The 26,215-nt window shown below is 41.8% G+C and overlaps 1 protein-coding gene across 1 annotated transcript; it reads left to right on the plus strand.

Moving 5' to 3' along the window:
* Window positions 1–1,812: 1,812 nt before the first annotated feature.
* On the plus strand, window positions 1,813–25,973 carry trpc4a (transient receptor potential cation channel, subfamily C, member 4a). Its single transcript, XM_069510159.1, has 15 exons — window positions 1,813–2,481; window positions 6,463–6,692; window positions 7,668–7,886; window positions 12,487–12,627; window positions 12,863–13,039; window positions 13,455–13,655; window positions 20,152–20,497; window positions 20,880–21,019; window positions 21,100–21,300; window positions 21,406–21,527; window positions 21,816–22,011; window positions 22,092–22,286; window positions 22,554–22,595; window positions 22,897–22,986; window positions 23,492–25,973. The coding sequence occupies exons 2-15, from the start codon at window positions 6,534–6,536 to the stop codon at window positions 24,113–24,115; spliced, it is 2,853 nt and encodes a 950-aa protein (XP_069366260.1). The 5' UTR covers window positions 1,813–2,481; window positions 6,463–6,533; the 3' UTR covers window positions 24,116–25,973.
* Window positions 25,974–26,215: the final 242 nt, after the last annotated feature.

The following is a 26,215-nucleotide window of genomic DNA, read 5'->3' on the forward strand; positions in this document are numbered from 1 at the left end:
GTTTCAATCACACCTTTACACAGGACGAGAATTCGCTTCAGGCTTATACTTTTAGAATAAAACATATTTTCTGTTTTCAGTGTTTTCCGCAGACTCAAAATCATCTTAATGTACTTTACATACACTCAAATTTAGTTTTTCTTTAAACGCTGAATCGAAAAGGACAAGCTGATATAAAACCTTAACTGACTATTGATTATCCAATCTAGAAACAGAATGATTAAAACCATCTCTAATATATCCCATTCATTTCAAACTAATTCAATTTCCCACCTGCTGGTCGTGATGGATCCTCTGCTGCCTTGCATGTCTGCGAGTGTGTGTGTTCTTAAATCAGTTTGACGGGATGAACTAATGTAGTCATTGATCCATGAAATGGCAGATGAATATGCAGATGACAAAGAGGTGTCCTTTGTTAATATAATATATGATAATCATTCTGAATGGAAGTCAAACTGGAAAAGACTTGCAGAGAGGGATTCATGCAGAGTTAAAGGGGACACTGTTATCCCACGGGTGCAGTTGTTTCATTTGAATCTATAGATGACATCAAAGAAGAAAGCAACCTCAAATTATTTCTAATTAAGAGACGCCTCAAGAGGAAGTGAAAAGTGCAAAGACAGAAGTGGAACAGATAGTATATATAAGTGACCATGAATATATATATATATATATATATATATATATATATATCACAGTCACATTGAGTGAGGCTAAAGTGAATCAAGAGCTCAGGATGATTAAGTGCAAGTTAGCACAGACAATGGTCAAACAGTGCAAACCCATAAATCCATCATCTGTCTAATGGACACAAGCTAATAATGTCAAATAATCTACATCCTCACGAATTCAAACCCTGAGTGATCAAAGGCTTTGTGTGTCCAAATATGTGGAAGTGGACATGGAGGTTAAATGCAAGCGCTGCCAATATAAACTCACACAAACACAACCACACACACAGAAACACACACACACACACTCACACAGGCAGACAGGAGGAACGAGTCAGTGATATTCAACAGCATTACACACTATTAGGAAGAATTTACAACATCAACAGGCCAATAAGTCAGACAAACACAAAGAGGAAGACTGAGAGACACACTGAGAGAGTGGAAGAAAACGAGAGAGAGAGAGGGAGAGAGTAATGTTGGTTTTTGTGTTTGACCTCTGATCAGTTGACCATTGGAGGAAATGAATGTGGAGCTGTGATATATATGTAAGGACACAGTCAACTGATAGATGCGTGACAACGGATCATCAATCCTCCCCCATGTTCAGTGTGACTTCAGTGGACTTGATTTAGTCTCTGGAAAAACTTAAGAGACACTGGACTGAAGTCCCATACATGTAGAGATTTGTGTACGCATCTCAACAATGACATTCATAATGGTAGATTTTTGGCTGCAGAGAATGAAGCCTGTTGTTTCAGGTTGTAAAACATTGTCAGACTCTGAAATATCAAAATAACAGGAACCTGGATATCCATTGACTTAGACTGTCTTGTGTTTTCACTGGATGAGCGTCAAATAAAATGATATTAAAATGTTTTTGCACAGGGGTTGCATGCAGAATTGTCTTATGGGTTTTAAAATGACCAAGATACATGAAGATTATTGAATCACTTCATTCATTTGGAAAGGCTCAAGTCGCATGTGAGGCTCTTAAAATGCTCATTAACATCCTTTTATCTGTATTTCTCTGCAGACGAGTAAAACTGGATGAAAGCAGTGGAATGGTGTAGTAATGATGAGCGTGTTGGTTTGAATCCAGGCTGCATGTCTGGCTGAGTTTGCTCTTCAGGCGGCTGATCCCACTCTTGCAGCGCCACAGTGTTCAATGCGTCTCCAAATGCGCAGGAACAGTCTGCAGCAGCGCACCGCTCCGCAGACCTCCTGCCGGGCATCTGGCTGCTCTGCGTTCATCTCTGCAGGCGCCGCTTCTCCCTCAGTCGCCCCCAACAGGTGGATAAGTCGAGTGGGCAACAGCATCGTTGGAAAATACACTGCGGGGGGAAACTGGACGCGCTGCAGAACCAAGGTGCGATCCACCGGGGAAACTTCGCTTGTTTTTCGCGTGCAGGATTTGTTGTGGTGAGCTGAATGCGGTGTGCACAGGTCTGCGCTTTTTTTTTTTTTTGTAATCTTCCCCAAATAAGACCGGATGGAAGTCGTGATCAGAACTGAGCGAATGTGGATCTGCAGAAGGAGAAGTGTCCAGAAATGAGAAGGGAAATCAGACTAGAGTAAAAACCATGAGTAAGATGGACTTGCATGAAAAGGCGCATTAAAAAGCAGAGTCCCTGCGCACATCCACACTGCAGCCACACATCTGGATGATGCTGACTTCCACAACTTTGGGTTCAGTGATTGGATAAAGCTTTACGCTTTATTTCATTAGTCCTCATGTTGTGTCTGGATATTTCCCAAAGGAAGAACACTGATCTCGCTGAGAGAACTTCCAATGTCCATCAGCCCAAAGGTGAGTTTCTGCTCCATTGTATTTGAAATGTTGCATTTTTTTTGGCTGTTTCATTCCAGACATGAGTGACTCTGGGAAATAAATGTTGCATCTGGGCACCGTTAGAGTCCCTCAGCCTCTGACTGGAGAAGGACCTCAGCTGGCACAGAGAGAGGAGTCCTAGAATCTCCACAACCATTTTTATTTTTATCCCTGCGCTTCCCTGGAACATTTCTCTCGCCCACAAACACAGAAATACAAATGTCAGAATCTCACTTGTGAGTTCACACGGGCGCCGTTCACCCTGTATTCATTTACACAGACCTGCTGTCTGTTATTCAAGAGTGACTACTGACGTTTTTATGACTGTTTTACTCTCAGTGTATGAATATGTGCAGTGCAACATGGAGAGCTCATTTGTGTTCTTAAATCATGTATTGATTCTGTGTGTGTGTGTGTATTTCATCCTCATACTGGTGTGTCTGCTTGTTGCTTTGCTAGTATCTGGTATTCATTCCTAAGTTTACCATCAACGATCAGCTGAGTGTGTATTTAAGAAAAGAAAAGAATAAAGCACAGGCCTGTACCTGACTGAGGTGACATCACATGATGCAGTAGTGATGTGACCTGATATCTTAAAACATTCACATACTTTTGTCTGACTTTAAGAGAATGTGAAAAACAAACTTCAGAGATGCTGTAAAGTTGTTTCCATTGTAAACCAATGTTGGCAAGCAACCTTTCACTCCTGGCAACAAAGATACACAAACAGCAAGGGGGGGGGGGGGGGGGGGATTTACTGAGTCTTCCAATGGACTCTCTCTGCAAAGTGCATGATGTCTACTCATGTTATTCAGGGTCCCTGTGATAAACCTAGCACAAAGAGAAATGTCGAATTTATGCCGAGGATACTAAAGCCTGCAACCAAATAGGCTCTCCAGTCCTATCTTTCTTTTTATGATGATTTTTGAAGTTGTATTTGTCAGTGGAGTGAAGTTAACCGGCACGTAGAGCATCTCCACAGCAGCAAAGTGGCACCTCAAGAGGAGGTGATGGGTGACATCCTGTGAAAGCAGAGTAGCTTAGATCATTAAGTACCCTCCACTTATGGAGTCATTATCTGTGTCAGCCATTTTACATTCCTGCTCCTGCAGCATGTGCTCATTCAAAACCTGAACAATCACATTAATGCAGAAAATAAGGGCTCACACTTAAAGCTGAAAAGCTAAACTGCAGAAGTCATGTTAATTAAACGCGAAGATTAGTTTGCGATTTTGGGGAGATGTGTTTATTTGCTCTCTGGTTGAGAGTTCGAAAAAAAAAGTTTGATGCACTCTCTTATCTGTGTGGCAAAACTCAAGCTGCTGCTGTTTGTAGCTTAACTTTGATCAGAGAGTGGAAGCTCAGGGATAAAGTTTGCTAAGTAACAAGCTGTAATCTTTGCTGAATCAGTGCAAACAAACATGAAGACTAAAAACATTAAATTGTAGTTTTACAGTTGGTCGTGCAATTCCTGGTACTGCAGGTACTCTATACCTGGAATGGATGGTTTTTTTAACCTGTGGTGATGCTGGTTGCAGTTTTCTCTCTGAAACTGTAAAAGTGAACTGCAGTAAACCATGAAGCTGCTACACTGCTGCTGCACAAAGAGCTGTTCACCTGTTTAATCAAAGTTTGGAGAAGCTCGACTCAGGTCGCGGAACCCGAACTGGAGAAGCAGTTGTCGTTCCTCTTGTCTCGATGCGCTGCTGATTTAAAATGTCACTTATGTCGATGAATCCCAGCCGCGGCTGGTACAGAGCGCTGGTGCTCTGTTTATTGAAAGTTTATTTATATCACAACTCAACACCGCACTTCATTGGAACCTCAACAACACACATGCCAAGTGTGAAGCCGATAAGTTGAACAGCTTTCTAAATCTGAGAGCCACAGAGAGAACGTTCTGAAATGATTAGATAGATTCAAAGTTTGATTATTTCTTTGTGAAGTCTGTAGTCAGGAGGTTAACGACGTCAGTTGCTGGCCAAGAAATAATCGAGCAGAGAAGCATTTATAAACCACAGCATGTTGTTTTTACTCTTCAGCGTCTATGCAGATTAAACTAACAAGATAAAACGTGTTAATTAGTGCACAATGTTAGAGCCTTTCAATACAACTAAAATAGATGTTTCTTTCTGTTTCTATTCTTGATGCCAAGCTAAGCTGACCCATGCTGATTTATTTATTATTTATTTTTCCCTCTGCAAGAAAGCAAATATTAAATTTTACCTTTGTATGTATTTAAAAAGAATATTGCTCTTGTTGTTATAATGGGTCTGCCATGTGTCTGTTAATCCACTCATTATTTTTGGGATAGAGAAACAGAGCAGTAATGAGTTCTCCTGAGACGGTGCTAAGAGACGGAGGGGAGCATTAAACACTGCAGCCACTTCCACTCCTTCCCTTTGTATAATTATAACATATAAACTTTATCTCGTGTGAGTTTTCACACACCTGTTCTTATTCTTGACTCTCAACATCTCATCCTTCCCTCGTTTTCTTGTCCTCTCAGGTTTTTAATTACATTACATGTCATTAAGCTCAATTTTCAAATCTCCAACTTTATTCAAGGTAAAGGGATGTTTCATTTTGGTCGACTTTTAATTGCATCAAAGCCACAGGTGTACTTTACCTGTGGCTTTGTCCGTCTCTGCTATAATCTTTACTTATCATTCAACGTATGATGCCAGGTATTCACTCGTAATGGATTGAGATTATTCTTTGCTGTAACGGGAATAAAACTTTGATACATTATCTGATCCGTGAACACAATGAGCAGCTGCGTTGTGTCAGGTAGATTTTCATCTGCAATGGTGGTGAAGACCACTCCCATGATCCCACGCTGCTTCATGGACTTCATCAAAACTTCACATATGTAAAAGTTACATAAAAGTTGCATATTCTACATATAAAGGAAATCAGAAAGAAAATAAATCTCTTATATTCACATGGCAATGGTTAACTTCATATTAATACTAATTATGATTATATTATTATAAACTGTATTTGTACAGCACCTTCCATGTATGAAATGCAGCTCAAAGTGCTTTACAACCATGAAGTTACACAAAAGACATGAAGACATACAATGAGAAAAAATGTTTTAATGGAAAATAAGATTGAGATAAAACCCAGTATAAAATAAGAGTCTGAGTTTATTAGGTACACTTAAGGAAAGCTCATGCAGACTGTGACAACGGTCCTACAACAAATCCTACCTTGACATTTATTATTCAGTGGTGTGATTTCGGAGAAGTTCATGCAGTGACTGCTGGATTACACACTGCATTATTTTTAGCGAGCTCTACCTGATAAATGGCCAAATCCCACCGCTGCCAGATTCCAGAGAACCTGGAGATCTTGGACATTACCTTGTTAGGAGCCGATCACTGCGCAGTGTCACTGTTGAGGTTTTATTTTAAGAAGCGGCGCATACAACAGTGCTGGATGTGCCATGCTGCCGTCACCAGGCAACCACCAAGTCAACCGCTGTCAATCTATTAGCAAAGCATCAATAATGATATTAACTACAGCAATTAGAAGCTGGAGAATTAAAAGTCTTACCTTCCATTCCAGCTGCATGATAAATGTTTCTGTGCCCAGAGATGTTTGTTATAATAATGCAATTCTGAGAAAACATGCAGATCAATAGCAGTGCACTAAATGCTCCAAGGTCAATGTCAAGATTTATCTCACTGCAAAAGTCAGTAGAAAGTGACGCATAAAAGTGTTTATGCAGTAAATGTACATTTTAAACAACAAATCAGATCGCAGAACTTCTCGCAGCTCAAAGTTCTTTACAATATAGATAAAAATAAAACATGTTAACCAAAATAAAAACATTTATTATCTGTCTAACCCTTTCTCCTCGTTCATCTCTTTTCGTGGTTTCCATCTTGTAAATCATCACCAACAACAACAGGTGGCTTCTTCCTTTAACATCTTTGCCCCTGTCCCCTCTAGTGTGAACTCCCCCTGCCTGGCCGCAGCTGCAGCAGTTTCAGCGGTGCGCTGGTGAGCTGAAGCCCAGGGAGATGTCACAGCTCTACTATCGGCGGACTGACAGCTCCTCGTACCGGGACCGCATCCCTCTGAGAATCGTGCGGGCCGAGTCGGAGCTGTCACCTCTGGAGAAAGCCTACCTCGGAGCTGTGGAGAAGGGGGACTATGCTAGTGTCAAACACGCTCTGGAGGTGTGTGAGAGAGGGAGTATAAATACATGGTAGAATGGATAATTTGATTGGTGAATAGATGAGTGATTACAGCCGGTGAACCACTAAATTATGGATGGACAAATGGAAGGATATTAAATCCTTAGTACAATTGGATTGATTTAAAAAAAGATTGGAAGATTTACTGGGAACGTGTGCAGCCGAGAAGATACAATAACATCTGAGGCCAAAATAAAGTAATATTAGCATCACAATGCAGTAAACCCAAAGTAAACAAAAATGTACTGAAATACATAAGAAATAGCTGAGACAAAATCGAACTGCGTTGTGTCTGACGATGGGAGGAGAAGCTTTGTGATAGAATTTAAATTTAGATGCTTAGCTTGTCCGTAGAGATAAAATCATCACCGCTGCAAATGATGGCGTTACTGGATGGGACATGGACCAAACTAAAAAGTCAAAAGTCACTGCTGCACTGACTCTGGCTACAAATGATTTCAAAAGTGCAGGATGGAGCACCTGTGTCCAGAATATTCCATTTTATTTTTAAAATGATGATCTATGCACAGCTGAAGCAAACACTGAAGAAAACGCCAATAGCGGTGGATAACATAACCTTGAACTGTCTGCCTCAAGCAGGGATAAGGCATAGGCTCCACATCCCCTTAGTATGGCTCACATAGCTTTTTTCACAGAAGCAGTAATTCTCCCTAAGACCTATAAACACAGTGAGTTTTGTAAAATCGATAGCATTCTCCAACAACTACTATTGATATCAGAAAGTTGTGTGGTCATCTCTCTTTCAAACAAAGCAAGGAAGCAAAACCCACTTTACTTTGAGCTGCTGTGACAGAGTTTTGAGGCGTTTAATTGTTTTCTTTCAAAAATCAATGTGTAATTATGCCAGTGGGTAATTTTCCTTCTAATCAGTAAACAAACTCTGAGTGGCTTTTAAAACAAACCTTGACTCCCAATCACATCCCTATTTTGTGTCAGGAGGCAGAGATCTACTTTAAGATCAATATCAACTGCATCGACCCTCTCGGCCGCACGGCTCTGCTGATCGCCATCGAGAACGAGAACCTCGAGATCATCGAGCTCTTGCTGAGCTTCAGCGTCTACATCGGCGATGCCCTGCTGCACGCCATCCGCAAGGAAGTGGTGGGAGCTGTGGAGCTGCTGCTAAATCACAAGAAGCCCAGTGGTGGTATGCAGGTGAGGAGGGAGCGGAGGGGGTGGAGGTGGTTTCACATTAACAGGGCTTCACTCAAGAGGCTGCAGGGTGAACAGCTGACGCAATGAATTCCTTACACTTGCCACCAAATTGTATTGTCCTGTTTTAGTGCTTTTAATTTAAGGAGGTTTTCATCCCGTCCATTTGTTTCTTAGCAAAAACTACCAAACTGGTTTCCATTAAACTTTGTGTGTGCAAATCTGTGCTGCTTGATTGAATTTAAGGTGACTATTGGGTGTAGGCAGGAATGCACGCTCCACTGAGTCTTCACACTAGTTGTGCCAGTTTTTTATAAAAAGAATCATCTAACAACATCTGAAATTGCACAGACACACTGATGCAGGATTTTTCTGAATTGGGGGCCATAAAGGCGCCTCAATTTACACAGAAGGGTCAATTTTCTATTCACAATTCCTGGTTCAACAAAGTGCACATTTAACTCAAATTACTGAATATATATTATTTCACATTGTGTTCTTCAAAAAAGTTGAAAGAAAATAAAATAAAACATTCTTGACAAAATTTCATATTTTTTGATGCATGCCCACCAAGATGTGGAGATGTTTTGTCCAAAGATGGAGTGCATCCCTATTTTTATATTTTAGTCTTCAAAGGACGTAGATTAGTTTCAGAATTTGCAAAAGTAAACAAACTCTATTTTTTATTTGATGAGAAAGGCCTGTTTTATTGGTTTAATTACTGTAATCTAAAATAAATAGTCTCATTTATTTCAGATCGCTACTCCTTTGCACTGATTGCTTTCCACTCAAGAGAGTTTTCTTTTCATATACCCGCCACACGTGTACACACACACACACACACACACACTGCACATGTATCACATGTTTCTTTGTCCCCTCTCCCTATCAGCAGTAATGCACCATAAAGCACAAAATGTTTTTGGCTTCATTGATCAACTGTGGGGGAGATATTACTGCTCTTCCTGTTACGTCCTGTGAGCGAAATGAGGAAAAAAAAAAAAAAGGAACAGAAAAGGAAAAACACATTAGGGAACAAAATGGAGCACAAGCACATGGGATAGCTCCGGCTTGTTTGTGAAATGGATGTGGAGCGGACTGAGATACACGGGCCCAGAATGTGCGGTGGTCCAAACCCCTTAGATGTGACATCTATCAGCCACTGCATTGCCTCTTTACCTTAATGTCTTTATAAGATAGTGTCTCTTCCTATCACATGAGTAGATTGTGAAAATAGATCTTTCAAATCTCCCTGAGAGAAGCTCATTGATTGTGTTAAAAAGCCGTCTGGGTAAAATGCATCGTATCCATTACCGGTGTCAAGTTTTCTTTTTTTTAAATAAGATTCATTTTAAGTGTTGCTGGAGCTGTGTGCAATCGTCTTTGTATTTTGCAGGCAGCTTGAATTATGCCTTTGTAAGAATCTTGCAATTTCAGGCTTGTTTGTTTACCAGTGTGGAGCGCCTTGGCATTTTTCAAATAGCTTCATACATTAACCTCTGAGCGTAGATATGCATCTGTCGGTGGCACGAACACTGAAACTCACGCTTTTTCTCAATTAGAAGAGCCCACGGGTACTTTTGTGTCTTTTTTTTTTAATCTCCGTTCTCTATCAGTCTTTTTATATAGAGCACATTTTGCTCAGTGTTTTTTAGGTTACTGTGCAGCCCACATGAAGGTGGTTATGTAAGGGAATCCCTCGTCTTCTCACATACAACACAGACCATGTTGTGAAGAAGCATTTTCACATCTGCAGTGAATCCCGCAAAGACTTGAGCTTATTTTTCGCACTGTCATTCAAAAGCACAAAACCGCGCAGCGTCCTATTTTACTGCAGCTTCATCTCAACATTTGTGATGTCGCACGCTGACAGGTGAAAACCAACAGGGGGAAAGAGCACAGTGAAAACAAAGGCAAACACACACTGTGAAGTCTAACACCCTGCAGATGCCAATGTTGCATTTTTAATCAATGTGCTGACAGTGGATGCGTCGTTCTAATATGAGTTACAGACGTGCGCCACACGGACAAGTGGGCTACGATTTGGTTTCTCTTCTCCACTATTATCATCGCTTCACATCTCGCAGCCTGCACTGCTCCTGCCTGGTCACAGGCCAGGGCTGTTTGATGTAGATTATTTGATGTCCCTCCTCCTCCCACACACAGAGCAGAGTATATAGCTTATTAGATCACCCTCCTCTGCAAAACATGACAACTCTCCGACATTACTCGCTGCCACTTTTTGTTGTTGTTGCCGCCGCTGCTGCTGCTGCACTGTGATGCGCCGAGTCAATGACACGAGCAACTAATGTCCGCGTGATAAAATGACTTTGGGCTGCAATATATATAGCTGATGAAACATTTGGAGAAAATGAACCAGGGCCCTTTAGATAACAACTCTTCATGTTTTGTTCCTTTGAGAGTAAAGTGGTGCCAGAGCTTCACTGACACTATTTCTGTATGTGCTTTTAATAGACGGCTGTGAAGAGAATCATTTTTAGAACAGTACAGTGGATCTCACATCTCATCTCAACGTGCTTCCACATCTGTGGTCTTATATATATTTTGTGTTTTAAAAAGCAAAAGACTGAATTAAACCAAATGTAAATATTGAGCTTTGTAAGAAAAAAACCTTTGATGCAGTTTGTAGACAGCTCAAACCACAGAGTCTCAATCGCCACCTGGTGGTTGGCTGCAGTATCGACCATACATCTCACCTCATCCATATTAATGGTTGGGACATGGAACAAACTGAAAAGTCAATGTACACGTCAAATCATTTTTTCTCAAAGATGATCACTTCCATTTTAGTTAGTTCTTGTCACACTGATGTACACGAGGGTTCATTGCTCTAGAAAGTTTGATTAGTTATTTGTTTTGCGGATCCACTCCGTGATAACTACTCCTCAGACTCTGGCTCCAAATGCGTAAGACAGCAGCGTTTGTATCTGGGATATTTCGGCTTGGTCTCTCATCAGAGGGAGGAATTACAGACAGGTCGTCCATCTTTATTTATAGTCTGTGAAGTAGCCTGGTTCTCAGATGACAGATTTTTCAGTCACTCCTTCACTGTGGTCCAGCCTGATGCCGCTTTCTAACGATGTCAAATCATGTTTACTAGAAGTGTACATATGACCCCCCCCCCCTTGTGTATTTATAATCTCCTTCCTCTGAATTTTATCTGAACACTCAGAGTTCACAAGATCATTTCTATAAAGATGACAAGTTATTATCTTGTATTCTTAGCCACACAGAGGTTTTTATATTCAGAATTTCATAATGCACCCCTCTTCCTATTATAACTTACCTGACTGCTAGTTTTCTAAATCATTAGCCGCTGTAGCTTCTTTATAAACATGACATCAATCCTATATTAGTATGGCCGTAGCCTAGCATCTGCGTGGCTTTAACTTAATTGCTTGAACGCCAAACATGACTTCCTACATCGTAACCATGAGCTCACTAAGTTCTGCCTGAAGGTAGCATGAAACAACGAAGGTTTGTACAGACGTTCTTGTTCCTCAGGGGATGAATCTTAATGACAATCACTGCAGGTATTGATTAGGAAGTATCTCACTTTTACAGAATACTTGTATATGGTTGTGTAGCTTCCTTACAAAGCGGAGACTACTGATTAAGTTCATTTAAACATCTCCTACATAACCTTGAAGCTTCAGATTGTATTTTCTGAAACTTCCCTGGATGTGTAGTCATGGAGAGTTCCTTCTCTTTCACATGTCGTCCACCCACGCTGCTTTTTTCTGATTAGACCTCAGGACTACGTGGGTGTGGACAAATCAGGTTTAGCTGACATCTCACTCTCCTCATTTTTATTGGTGCTTGTTAAATTGTAAAGTCCCACCATAGTTCCACCTGTTTTCAGCCTGTCTGTCTTCTAATCTGCCTGAGTGGGCTGCAAAGGCTTTAACGTCTCTTGGCTAAATAGGCCCTTACCTTTTGCTTTTTTATCCTCTAACCCCGCTCTGACCGCCCCTCCCCTGCTCCCTCACCACAGAATCAGATAATAGGCGTTCAATTAAAAGAAGTGAAAATGGCCGGCTCATTCCTCCGCCCGCGGCCATGTATTGCTGCTGAGTGACATGGCTTTAGCACAAGGGTGCAGAGCTGGAGTAGGCGATAAGAGCGGTAGGTGGAATGAGTTTCTCTCTGAGCATAATGATTCCCTCTGAAACGTGTGAAATATTGGTGCTTTTCACGACACCGGGACCCGCACTCTTTACTGCAGTCCTTCGTGTGGGTGACATTTTGGCCGCAACTTTGATAATTTCCCACTGGCACTCTCTCTGCTCCAGCCCTAATGACTGCTCTCTCTTGATCGTGCTCCTTCAGTTTAACTTCATTGTAAAGACCCTTGAACTGCACTGAGGTAAACAGAAGGTCTTCCAGTGTGTTTGACCAAACCAATTACTTCCAACCTACTGTGCTCTGAGCAAATCATTTAAACTTGACCGAAGGGGGGGGGGATTCAAAGGTCTATAAATTGGCAACATGATGCATAAGTCCAAGGCCGAATGTGGTGCACAGAGAGAAATTTAATTAAGATACAGTATATGTGATTAAAGCTTTTTTTCTCCCACGACAGGTCCCTCCCATCTTATTGGACAAGCAGTTCTCCGACTTCACCCCCGACATTACTCCCATCATACTTGCGGCACACACCAACAACTATGAAATTATCAAACTCCTGGTGCAGAAAGGCGTGTCAGTGCCGCAGCCACATGAGGTCGGTAAACCACACGTCTCTTAATTGTTTGTTTGTATTTGGATGTTATCATCAGCTTAAACACCCACATGTATTTAAAATGTCAACACCTGCTGAGGGAATAAACAAAGTCGTGTGTGCAGCTTGGTTAATGAGCAGCTTTGACATTGTCCTCACAATGTAAGCTTGAAGTTCCGGTCAAAGAACACGTGAAAAGCTTCATTGACATGTGTCCATGCTTTGTTTGACGTTGCAGGTGCGCTGTAACTGCGTGGAGTGCGTGTCCAGCTCGGACGTGGACAGCTTGCGGCACTCACGCTCGCGCCTCAACATCTACAGAGCGCTGTCGAGTCCCTCCCTGATCGCACTCTCCAGCGAGGACCCCTTCCTCACTGCGTTCAGGCTCAGCTGGGAGCTGCAGGAGCTCAGCAAGGTGAGGACGAGGCAGCCGTGCAGCTAATGGTGGAGCCACAACATCAGGATTTCATATTTAAAGAAATGAAATATAATATGTGTTGCATTAATTATGTACTCAACACAGAAATATTTCATAATAGATGCTCATTTTTGAACACTGCCAGTCTCTTTACTTTAGGTGTTATCTGAAACTAAATGCATTTCAGTCATATTTAATACATTTTGTATATATAAGCTGGTAAAACTTGACAGAGGTGGTGGGTTCAGTAAGTAAAAAAGTTTAAAGCAGCTTCTTGGGAGAAAACAGCCAGAGGCAAGGTTTCATTTAGAAACTCCACTGCCTAGACAAACCTGCACTCTAAGATGTACCTGGATGTATTGATCTGTGCTTCAGCTGCCAGGCTGGTATTCACTCCGCCCGTGTCTTTCAGGTGGAGAATGAGTTCAAATCAGAGTACGAGGAGCTGTCTCAGCAGTGTAAACAGTTTGCCAAGGACCTGCTGGACCAGACCAGGAGCTCCAGGGAGCTGGAGATGATCCTGAACTACAGAGACGATATCAACCTGTTGGAGGAGGAGAACAACAACGACCTGGCGAGACTCAAACTAGCTATCAAGTATCACCAAAAAGAGGTATACACTTTTTTGTATTTTCTTTTATTTTATAGTTATTTATTATAAAGTTGACCATAACTTCATCATACCCAGTTTAACCATAACCGTATTATAAATATCTGTAAATCAAAGAAAACACAAATAACTTTAATATATATTATTATATTAATACCATATTTTGTTCATGTGTTCATGTGATATCTGCACAGATTTATACTGATGTCTGTGAAAGACGATTTTTGCTTTTCCATGACTCTCACGTTTTTCTACGCTCTAGTTTAAATTCTGGGGTGAATATAATAAACCTCTTGTCATTATATCGCACATTAAAACCGGAGCATGCTGTCGTGTATGAAGGACAAAAGACGAATGACACACAAACTGTTGCTTATTCATTGTGGAGGCTGCAGTAATGGAGAAGGTGCAGGGGTGTCATCCCAGTTAGATATGAATACATATCCTCGTTTTATCATTATTTAAATGTGTAGTATAGACGACACCATGATTTGTCTCCTTGACTTCTCTAGTCTTTCTATATCTTTTTATTGTTAGGTTTTCTGGCCACATGCCCCAGGACACATTCACTGCATGTGGCCTGGGGACGACGTCCAACAAATATTTTGTGTTCTCGCAGGTGTCACTGTCAGCCCACATGAATCAGTGTGATGATGTTAAGATTATCGTCAGCATCTTCTCTCATGTTGCCAGAGGCTGTTTCTCGTATCTGGTTTCACATTGGCAGCTCACACAGATGACAGATAGACAGGCAGGAGAGGGGGCTTGAATTCCCTTGCTAATGTAGTGGAGCTGCAAGGTAATAATTGATTTCATATACACATTTGTGGCTGTACACTGGGATGGGATGTTTATTGTAATTCACACACACACACAAACACACACACACACACACACACACACACACACACACACACACACACACACACACACACACACATACAGAGTTGGCCGGGGTCCCTTTACTTGACTTTGGTCTTTTTGACTTTGCAGAACTTTTAAATTCACATAAAACCTATTAAGCAGAGAAGAGGGAAAGAAAAACTGAAAATATCTCCTTTAAACATTCATGATCTTAATCCTCTCGAATGTGGAACATGTGCAGCGCATCTAGTTTTACCGCTCATGGAAATCATTTGGTGATCAGTCACAGATAACTTTCACAGTCCAGCTTTGTTTTCCTACAGTGAGCAAATAGTTTTATTCAGCAGCTTTGCAGGACCTGAATTGCATTCGAAACATATTTGAATAATTATGCTGGTAACTAAAGAAAAAATATTCAGCTCTGCAGTCCAGTAATTTAATGCTTTTGTTTCTGCTGCTGATAAATGCTTTCCAGTGAGGGGAGCCAGGAACAATTAGTATGCAAATAACTTCCTGTGAAGTGTGTAATCAAATGTGTGCTCCTGCGATATAAACCTTCACATATTTAGTAGAGCTGAGTCTTTGAATTATGATTAATAATTGTAACTGAAGAGTAATGGAAAAGGTTCCCAGTTCCTTCAGGGTCTTTTTGTGTGGAGTTTGTATGTTCTTCACATGTATGCGTGGGTTGATTGGACACTTTCCCTATGTGGCAATGATCTGTCCAGGGTGCAGGCTTCACACTGGCTCCAACTCCCCCTACTACCCTCAAAAGGATAAGTGGTAGATGATGGATGGATGGATGGATGGAGGAATGGATGAATACTATAAGAACTAAACAATAATGTGTTGGATTGTTTGGCCTTGGCAGAGAAATGTGCTCCATCGAGTGCTATTATGGCTGCAATCACTTCACATTTGTTTACCTTACCATATATTAACCGTTTGAAGGATAAGTACTGTGGGGGGATAGAAAAAAAAAAGGCTACTAGATGCATACAAATGTATGAGCTATGATTTTTCTCGGTTCAATGCAGAATGTGGAAAGCCTGGTTCGAGTTGAGTTACTAAGTTGTGGGATAGTTTAAAGGCTCCTCGGGGAAGCAGAAAGGCATGAAAGTGATATTCCACCACACAATTGTGCCGCTGAATACTAAAGTAAAGCAAAAATGATCAGGAGCCAGACACATTACTTTCAGGAGCGGCTTGAATTCTGTCCTGCCGTCTGATCCAGGGAGCTCGTCTGGTTGGACTTTTGTGTTGACGTCTTGGTTTGTTATGCAGCAGTTTCCCCTTTCATTAGTTTGGCTGTTGCTCGTAGAAACAGGTCAGCGGATGACCACGTTGAGTCGTAAAAGAACAGTTAAGTGCACAGATGAACATGACGGACAGCCCCGCCATCATCTTCAACCACTCTGTTGTTGTTAATAAAGTAAATCTTTCATCGTGCACAAACATCAAACGTCCCCTCCTCCAGCTCTCCTCTCTCCAGGAGTGTTCAAATTATCCAGCTGATGTCCCAGCATGCCCTTCTCCTGAATCCTATCTGTAACACCCATTGATCGCCCCCAGGACTTTGATGGAGGACAGTGTCTCATGATGTGGGTAACAATCCACCCAGCTGCCCTTTCAGAATGATAAATTTCACACTTGGACTGGTTAGCAGTCGTTTCATGGTAAAGTTATCCTGCTGGAAATCATCCTTCTGCCTGCGTGTGTGTAATTAATAGACGGTGTTGTGGTGTGATTGATGTAAAATCTCTCTCTAAAGAAATCAGCTGCTCTCTGTAATTGAATCCTTTAAGATGTATTTTCCTTAAAATAAAAGAAAAATCCACCACAGAAGCTAGAATTCAAATTTGTCTCAAGTAAGTTCTAAGATCAAATTAAATTTTTTTTTAATTCTAATGAAGAAACCTGCTCTAGTCTTTTTTGTTTCACAACTGTCATCTCTAGCAAATCCTTGAAAGATTTTGATTTTTGATAAAAATTGCTAAATGATCTTACTGCATTGGACGATTACTTTTTCATACAGAGAAGAATAAATTCATAATTTATTTTTATAGCATCAATTAAATAATTAAAAATCAAACTTACTGGGAAAATAAACACTTGATCATACATCAGTGTGATAAGATCTACCTAAAAATAAAAGCGATAATGTTGTCTATCTTTATTTACAGCCTCTGATTTAACCATGAAAACATAAACGTTTGTTGATTTGAAGAATGAAAGATGAAAATAAATGAAGCATTGTGCAGCTTTAAATATTTTGACTTGCATTTAATCCAGAACTTGCGGTGGAAGCGTTTTAATCTCTGTGAAGCAGCTGTGATATAACAGCATTGTTCACTGCAGCCTCCTGACAGTGGTGAATGGGCTCTGTGTGAACGCACAGAGGTAGTTACAGCGATGGCTTTGTGCAGATGTGACAGACGATCTTTTAAGCTGATATGGGTTGTGGCCCCTGCAGCGCTCCGAGGGTCAAGTGGACACTTAGCCGGGCTGGAAAGGCTCGGCTGTTCCTGGGAGCCGCTATTACGTTCAGCACATTTTGTCTGTGTGTGATCACCCCTCATATCTTTCACCGATTTAGCAGACAAACACTCAGGCTCTTATAATTGGTGTGAACCACGAGCCTGAATGTGTTTTTTTTAATAGTGAGTGTTCCAGTGAGTCATTGACCCCCACTGGAACAAAACTCTGTGTGTGTGTGTGTGTGTGTGTGTGCTCATTTGTGTTTATTTCTTCGTGTGTGTTTTTCCTGTTTTGCCGCTGCTGCGCTCCCAGGGGTTTAGAAAGGCAATTTAAAATGGTCTGAAAAGAAATCTCCACAGGCCTCCCGTCTAAAGAGCTTAACTAACGGAGCAGCCGGTGCTTTGATGCAGTGGGAGGTCAAATCAGATAAATATGATCAGGAGCACATTACACATTCATGTGCCGTTTATCCCCTTTAATATCCTGAGGCTTCAAACTCTGGATTACTCCTCATTTGTACTCATGTACTCGCATTGTAGGTGAGAGCACTAGAGAGTTGAGCTACAGCAGACTGTCTCTTTAATATTTGAAATTTTTAAAGGCGCCAAGGGAAAGCTATTAATTTTACATGCTGTAGTTTGACGTTGCCCCCTTGTGATATCTCATAAAAAGTGCAATTCAGTATTTCAGATGTGTTTAGTGTCTCCATTAAACGCAGATAAAATCACACTAAACAGCGTTAAGTGCCATCAGCACTCAGTTGTTTCGCAGTAACCTGCAGCAGTTTAAATGAAGGCTGCAGGAAACCATTTTGAAAGTCGGAAATTTTCAGCACCACTGTTTGCGTTTGTCCTGTCACCTTGCATCACCCTGTGTTTTAAGTGTGAGATTAAAGGTGACTGACAGACAGCGTGATCTTCAATGTGATTATATTTAAGCTCCTGTCCATTGATTTGTTGACATTTTTACCAGTTTCTCAGGGAAAAAAATCATAAATCTTGATGAAAAAACTGATTTGATTGTGTGTTTTTAATTTGGTGGAGCTTAATTGAATTCAAGGCAACTGCTCAGTCCTGGTGTATGAGCTCCACTGAGTGACTCCACTGATTAAAATGCAAATCATCAATTTACACATCAGGAACTCTCAGAACTCTCAGGTCCTTTCCAGGTCCCTACAAGCTACGATGATTAGAAATAGAATCTGACCACATGTGACCACAAATATAAATCACCGTCTACAGGCGCAGGCTGGTAATTCTAGTTCTCACCTACTCCACGGTGTCCAAAAGAAGACGCAGCATGTCACCAGTTTCTTTATTTGCTACATTTTCTAAATGAAAAATAAAAAGCCCATATTACATATTATACAAGAGTTAATCTGATCAAGACTGCATTTCCTAATCACTGTCCGGTTTGACTGCGTGGTGCTGATTATGGTAAGACATTAGGTGGCTCAAGTACAGTTTACTGTCATTAATCACACGTAATGTTCAGACGAGCGGTGGAAGATGAAAGCTGGTTCATCAATGGACCCACTCACTTTCACATCCTTCGTAAGAGTTGTGATAAAATGATCAAAGCCTCCATCAAGTGGACAGAATAAATCAATCTGTAGCTGCTGTACCATTTAACTGTGTGCTGTTTGTGTCTTTATTTCATTACTTTCTGAGTTGAAGTACTTTATTATGAGACTTATCCTGCACCCACAGTTTAGCCTCAGACTTTGGGTACAACTTAGTGAGCTTGGCCATTTCTCTCCATAAATAAGTCTCATCCTCAAAGGAGTCGTATGAAAAGAGAAAAATCAGCGGGGGCTTTTTCAACCTGTTCCCTTCCCCTCTTTATTCTTCCATCGTCAGAAGAAACTGAAGAGATTTGAAGCGTTATCATTGATCCTCCTCGTTATCTCAATGCTCTCTCTGTCTCTCTCTTCCTCTCATTTGGAGAAAGAAAAGAGATTGCCTTCCTCTCGGCTCATCCATATGGAAATATGAGCCGTTTTACTCCAGACCCACGATGCACACAGGGATCTCCTCGGTTCCCATGGTAACAAGCTGCAGAGTTTTTGAATTAGCTGCCGCTGGAGCCGGTCAACACATTGGCTCTGATATAACTCTGATATAATAAAGTGAATTTTCATAAAAACAGTTATCTTCTGTTGTATACAGTGAATTACTATATTTTTACATATTTTCTTATTCTGTTTGTTTGTTTTTTTACAAACTCTTAATTTTATACTCTCTTTCTGTTTATTGTTATTTTCTTGGTCTCTATATATTTCTCTTCTTGGCTGGAGCGACTCGAACAAAACTAAAATTCTCCCCCAGGGATCAATAAAGTATTTCCGATTCTGATTCTGCCTGCAAATATGTTTGCATGTGCATACTGATTGTTTTATACAATTTGCAAAATACAATCTACAATTAGATTCTTCTAGATTATCACCACAGGCTGTTGACGTCGCTCTGGTCTATTTTGCAGAGACACAGCTGCAGTTCTGTTGATATTTTGGCTTTGCTGGTGATTTTCAACCTGCACTTAGTTACCAAAGCACGGCATTTACTTGGACAGTAAAATTTCACTTTTGCAGTCACATTCGGTATCAATCCCTCGGCAATGCAAAACGTCAAACAAGCCAAACAACAAAGGGGAAGACAAAACATTTCCCATGTGTTGGTTTACGTTTGAAACATTTTGATTCCATCCTGTCGTGGTTTAGATTTTGTTCCAATCATATTCAGACGTCTGTGGCTGGAGTACCGTTATTATCTCAAGAAAATCAACAGGATATTCAATTCACTCATCTGAAAACAGGATCTTCTAATTTCTCGACAACATGTGGATTCTTTTTCACTTCCCTTCCTTCCATTACCTGATTTCCTTCTGTTGTATCATGTGAGTCACCGATTAACTCACAGTCTATTCCTGCGCTCTCCACTGGAGCTTGTGGCAGGTGCTAAGTCTGGCATGTGGTCACCAGAGCATGTTCTGTGTAGCACCGTCAAATAGCCTCGGGCTGAGGATGCTGTCTCCCAGCAGGCTCACGTGCTGCAATCATAGCTCACGTGTGTATGAGGAATCCCTCCAGTCATTATTCTCTCTGTAGATCAAACAGAGGAAAAGTTTAACTCTTTCCTCCTTTGTCTTATGTTCTAAGTTTGTAGCTCAGCCAAACTGCCAGCAGCTGTTGGCATCGCGCTGGTACGACGAGTTCCCCGGCTGGAGGCGGCGACAGTGGGCGGGGAAGTTCTTCACCTGCGTCTTCATCGGCCTCCTCTACCCCGGGTTTGCTCTCTGCTACCTCATCGCTCCGAAGAGTCGTTACGGCCTCTTCATCCGGAAGCCCTTCATCAAGTTCATCTGCCACACGGCGTCCTACCTGACCTTCCTCTTCCTGCTGCTCCTCGCCTCCCAGCACATCGTCACCACAGAGCAGGACAGGCAGGACAGGCAGGGCCCCGCACCCACCACCGTGGAGTGGATGATCCTGCCCTGGGTGCTGGGTGAGTAATGTAACACGATGACACATTTGTCGGGTGCATTTGAAGGAGCCTTCGTTTAGTCCTGCCACTGTGATGCAGTGACTGGTCTTCAAATGTCGCCTCCAAAAACACACGGCCCCTGAATTCAGAGACAGCATGTATCTAAATTCAGCCTCACGGATCTGCTGACTCTTATTCCAGAATAATCAGATATTTTCTATGCATATTCAGATTTTTGGTGGTGGTGATTCAGTCGGGAGAGTTTCACTGCCAATCTAAGCTTTAACTCCCACTGACCTAAACTTATCTCTGCAGAAAATAAGCAGGTCTGCACATTTCCACACAGTAGCCTGCCAGACACAAGTACTGATTTGACAGATGATGAGAAACTTTCTATTTCTAGGATTCATCTGGGCAGAGATCAAGCAAATGTGGGATGGTGGTTTCCAAGACTATGTCCACGACTGGTGGAACCTGATGGACTTTGTCATGAACTCTCTATACCTGGCCACCATCTCCCTCAAGATTGTAGCCTACACTAAGGTAATGAATGATCTCTGAATAGCAGCAGAATTATCACGTGTAATGTGCCCTCACTTTATCCCAGTGTGTTCCCCGTACAGTACAGTGGCAGTAAACCCAGGAACCAGTGGGAGATGTGGCACCCGACACTCGTAGCTGAGGCGGTGTTTGCCATCGCTAACATTTTCAGCTCCCTGCGCCTGATCTCGCTGTTCACGGCCAACTCTCATCTGGGGCCGCTGCAGATCTCTCTGGGGAGAATGCTGCTGGACATCCTGAAGTTCCTCTTCATCTACTGTCTGGTAAACATGCAAATGTTTGCACATCAACATGAAGCGCAGCGCATTAAACATACAGAGATATGTGGATTGGCTACGATCGGCTCATGCAAACACGTCTCTCTGCAGGTCCTGCTGGCCTTTGCTAACGGACTGAACCAGCTCTACTTTTACTATGAGACCAAGGCTTCGGACGAGAAGGGGAAATGTAAGGGCATCCGCTGTGTGGAGCAGAATAACGCTTTCTCCACGTGAGTTCACATGAATCTCAACTTTGCCTGCGTGTTCAGCAGAGATGTGTGATGTTGTGCAACTGAGTGGCAAAGAAACGGAGAGGTGTGTGTCTGTGAATAGCACATTTGCCAAATGTGTGAAAACTCAAAAGGTTTTCAGTTGCCAAGAGAAACTGATGTTTCAGAACAAGTTTATAAATACCAGGGTAAAGGAATCCAGGTTTATGAAAACTTTCCCAGTTGATAAATATTTTCTCAACAGTGATAAAACATGATATTTGAGTAACAGCTGTGTTTTCCCTGCAGGTTGTTTGAGACCCTGCAGTCTCTCTTCTGGTCGATCTTCGGCCTGATCAGCCTCTACGTCACCAACGTGGACGCCGACCACCAGTTCACCGAGTTTGTTGGCGCCACCATGTTTGGCACCTACAACATAATATCACTGGTGGTGCTCCTCAACATGCTCATCGCCATGATGAACAACTCCTATCAGCACATCGCTGTGAGCACACACACAAACTGAAAACACAATGCGATACAAACATGCTTTCTCTTTTGAATATGCTCTGAACTGGATTTCAGGACCACGCTGACATTGAGTGGAAGTTTGCCAGGACGAAGCTGTGGATGAGCTACTTTGAAGAAGGGGCCACGCTGCCGGCCCCGTTCAACATCATCCCCAGCCCCAAGTCCTTCTGGTACCTCATGTGTTGGATTAAGAGGCAAGTGTGCAAGAGGACCAACTCCAAGCGACCTGAGACCTTTGGATCTCTCGGAGTAAGTCGGCCGTGGGACAATTAACATGACATTTAACAGTGATGTGCAATTCCTCAGCTTATCAAATGTCAGGATTAGCTGTTTTTATTTATCTTTATTTAATTGGATATCATGTCTTTGATTTTTGACGGATGATGAGATAAAAAATAAAAAAAGATTTCATGATGCCACCTTTGGAATTCTTTACAGATTTTCCTCTGCATTGTGTAGACAAAAGAGTCAAAGTCATTCTAACTCACTTTTGTTTGTCATCTGATGTCCCTGCAGAGACGAGCAGCGGATAATCTGAGGATAAACCATCAATATCAGGTTAGTGTGTGTGTGTGACACAAACGGTGACAGATCACACATTCTGCTCTTCTGCCTTTATTTGCTTCCATTCTCTCTCAGTCAAAAGAAAATTCAAGCAACATCTCACACAATAGACTAAACAATTACACCCTGTGAGACGAGGATTTCCTATTTGTCCACATCTGCAGGGGGTTGTTCTTCTACTTCTTCTGGGAGTTGTAGCTTAGAATGTTTTATTGTCATCTCCTTTCCGAAAAAACACTTTTATTCAATAATAGAATGTTATTGTGTTCAATGGCTGTTTTCTGTGCTGTTGTAGGAGGTGGTGAGGAATTTGGTGAAACGTTACGTGGCCGCCATGATCAGAGACGCTAAGACAGAGGAAGGACTGACTGAAGAGAACTTCAAGGTTGGTTCAGGGAAATAAAAAAGCTGCAAATAATCAATATTACTGTATTAGCAGTAGATGACATAACATGTATTGACAAATCCATTCAACTTGGTTTTCCAGCTGCAGCTCAATCAAACGCAGAGGGAAAAGTTTGTTTTGCAAAATGTCCAAATTACTGGGGACAGGACGTTAGTCTTCAGTCACCAACATACAATACACATACGATATGATGATAAACACACAAATAATGATAAATCAGTCATCATAGCAGTTTGGGCTTTTTAAAGGCATGTTGTCTCAAAAATGTTACGCTATTCTCATAAGCTTTGTAAGAAACATTGTGCTTCATTACAGAATAATTTCATGAACTTCGTCCACTTATAACTGACTGAGGTAAAATGAATCAATACTCTCTGCAGCGCTCCGCAGATTCCGACTACAGAGATTGATTGAGACTTATGGTTAAATGAAAAGCATTAGTTAATTTACCAGGGGGAGCTCATGCTTTGCTTTGCTCTCTCAGGAGCTGAAACAAGATATCTCCAGCTTCCGTTACGAGGTGATGGGCATGATGAAGACAGGGAAGCCCGCCCTGCAAGGGGCGAAGGCCAGCGGCAGCTCGGTGGAATCCAGTCTCGCTTACCCTAACTCCTCGCTCAAGGTTTCCCCCAGCCCTCAGAGCAGCCAGACGAAAAGCAAGAGCAACAGATTCAAGATCACCGCCTCCATCCTCAAGATGAGCAGTTCCACAGCGTCACCCAGGCCGCCAGACGCCTTCAACGGTCTGCCTAACGGACTCCTGCCCCTGCTGGGCCCTGATGAGAGCTCCAGTGACAAGTCAAGCCAAAGGAGGAACTTCCCCAAAGATATCACCGACTTTGGCTTGTTCCAGAAACGCCACCGCAATGAAGCCACATCGGGCACAGAAGAGATTTCCAGGAAGATGTACTCTTTATCAGAGGAAGCAGGGGAGTCTGGGGGCTCGGACACAGAGGAGCGGGACAGAGAGCGAACGGCCGGAGATGAGGAGGAGACAAAGTTCTCAGAGGGAGAAATAGTGGAGGAGGCTGCGGTGACAGAGGCTGACACCGAGGATGGCGAGGTCTCAAATGCCAAGTATGGCTCGGAGGAAGACAAAGAAAAATAAACTCAAGGAAAGCACGAAGCTTCATTGACCCGGTAGCTGAGGGATGTTTGACATTATAACAGGCCACGAAACGCTGGACTGGAGTCAGACAATCAATGTGAGCTTTAAGTGAGGAATGCTGGGTCAGAAACGTGCGTGATATTCACAACGAGTCTAACTTTTCCAGTAATTACCACACTAATGATCAGTTTTGATCTGTGGAGACTCAGGGAGGCCTTTGGTTTTAGAGTTTATAAATGCCGTCATATCGGCAGCGAAGGTAAATGAAGCGTGGCGAGGATTTAGATTTCAGGATAAAGTCATTTCATCTTATCTCTACGGACGATTAGAAAGTAATTATTTCCTGAAACTGAAAATGTCCTGTTTTCTTTAACCTCCACTCTCTCCCTTACCCTCCCCAACACCGAATACGAGCACTCTCTCCTTTATCAATCTCTCTCTACCTCTTTTCCTCTCCTGTTTATCTCTACGCGGCTTTATCTCTTCCCGTCCTTTATCTCTCCCCGTCCTTTATCTCACCGGAGCAATAGATATGTTCAGTTTTACACCCGACTCTCTGCCTTATTCTGTCTGTTTCTGCACTTTACACACTTTACTCTGGCGAACAGTGTGTCGAGCTCTGACCATGCAACAACTCTGTCGATGTTTTTCTATGCAAAGAATCCCAGTGATGGTGACGAGGACGACGGCTTGTTTTTAGCGAGACAAGAACTCGTAGGGTGTCAAGTGTGTCCGGCTGCTGGTGGAAGGGAAATGGGAGATAGTAACAATATGAACACAGGCTATCAACCATTTAAAGCAACATATTATTCATGTTTTATCACTCCTGCCGAAAATCAACTGGTTTTTTTGAAAAGTTTTGCTGTTTTTAAGAAAGGTAACTTTAGATGTAATGTTAGTTCGTATGATGGATGTTCTAGAGACTGAAACAGAAGAGAAATAAACCGAAAAGTTCACTTATTTATTCAGCTTTTTTTTTTTTTGCTTCAAACACAATATGATGTTTTCATGTCAGGCCCCGACAGACGGCATCTCTAAGGCTTTTCATGTTGTCTTACTCATTCTTTAAGGTACGGTGGCCAAAACACATCCTCTTGTGTTTGCTTCCTGTTATAAAGACTGACAGTGTGTCCGTCCAATCAGTGTTTTGCAATTGCATGTTTTCTTTCCGCACAATAAAAAAATTTCGATGTCATTTTCCAATTGAACCACCAAACCCCATAGTTAATAATTATGCACACTGGACTTCTTTTCTTTTCTCTTGACTCTTGACTTTTCTTTACATCCCATCACTTTCCTTCTTGTTCTTCTCGGTGGTTTATAATTTTCTCTCAGCCGTCAAGTGACCATGCAAGTGAAAAAGAGATGAAATATTCAGCAGATGATGAAACTGCTCCTCGTGTGATCAAAAGGCTGAAATGCTCCTGAGGTTCCAACAAGACTGAACTGTCACTGATGCAGGGACGCATGAATACAAAGTGCTCAAACTTACCTAAATATCAATGTAAAAAAAGAGGAAAATATCCGTATTTTCCGTCTGATACATAAATAATTTAGATTAAACTAACGGTGCATGATATCCATCAATAATCATTTTCTCTACATTTAAAGGAGTTATTGCCACTAAGGTTCTGTCAAATATCACTGGAATTATTCTAAATTTACAAAAAGCTGAAAAACAAAAACAGCTTCACACAAGGGAGTTTGTATTGTAGTCAGTCGTATTCATTTAAAGAGATGCTGTGTTTTTTCAGCTGTATGCTAAATGATATGACTGCTCTCTGATGAAATGCTGCTTTTTAATTATACATGTATTACCAAATTTATGTATAAATAAAAAATATAATTTATAGTTTTACATGGCTCATAGCGCCACCCAGTGTAGACTCTAGTGTGCAGCATGTCTGCTCACTTGTCATGAACTCTACAGGAGCTTTTACACCAACACTCACACCCTAATCCCTGACTTTATCCAAAGAAAGGTCTTTTATTATCAAAGGCCACAGAAAAGAAGAAGTTGTGCTGAAGCAGCAACTCTAACAAGCTGCCACAAACACAAACAGACCCACACATGCACAGTTAATACAGTCACACACTGTT

The sequence above is a fragment of the Paralichthys olivaceus genome, chromosome 15, assembly GCF_024713975.1.
Source record: "Paralichthys olivaceus isolate ysfri-2021 chromosome 15, ASM2471397v2, whole genome shotgun sequence".
Lineage (NCBI taxonomy): Eukaryota > Metazoa > Chordata > Actinopteri > Pleuronectiformes > Paralichthyidae > Paralichthys > Paralichthys olivaceus.

Bases quoted from the DNA above. Each gene is read 5' to 3' on its own strand.
- trpc4a (XM_069510159.1), top strand. From the start codon at position 6,534: ATGTCACAGCTCTACTATCGGCGGACTGACAGCTCCTCGTACCGGGAC. The intron at 12,628-12,862 runs GTCGGTAAACCA...TTGACGTTGCAG, and splicing joins CAGTGCCGCAGCCACATGAG to GTGCGCTGTAACTGCGTGGA. The intron at 22,012-22,091 runs GTGAGCACACAC...ACTGGATTTCAG, and splicing joins ACTCCTATCAGCACATCGCT to GACCACGCTGACATTGAGTG.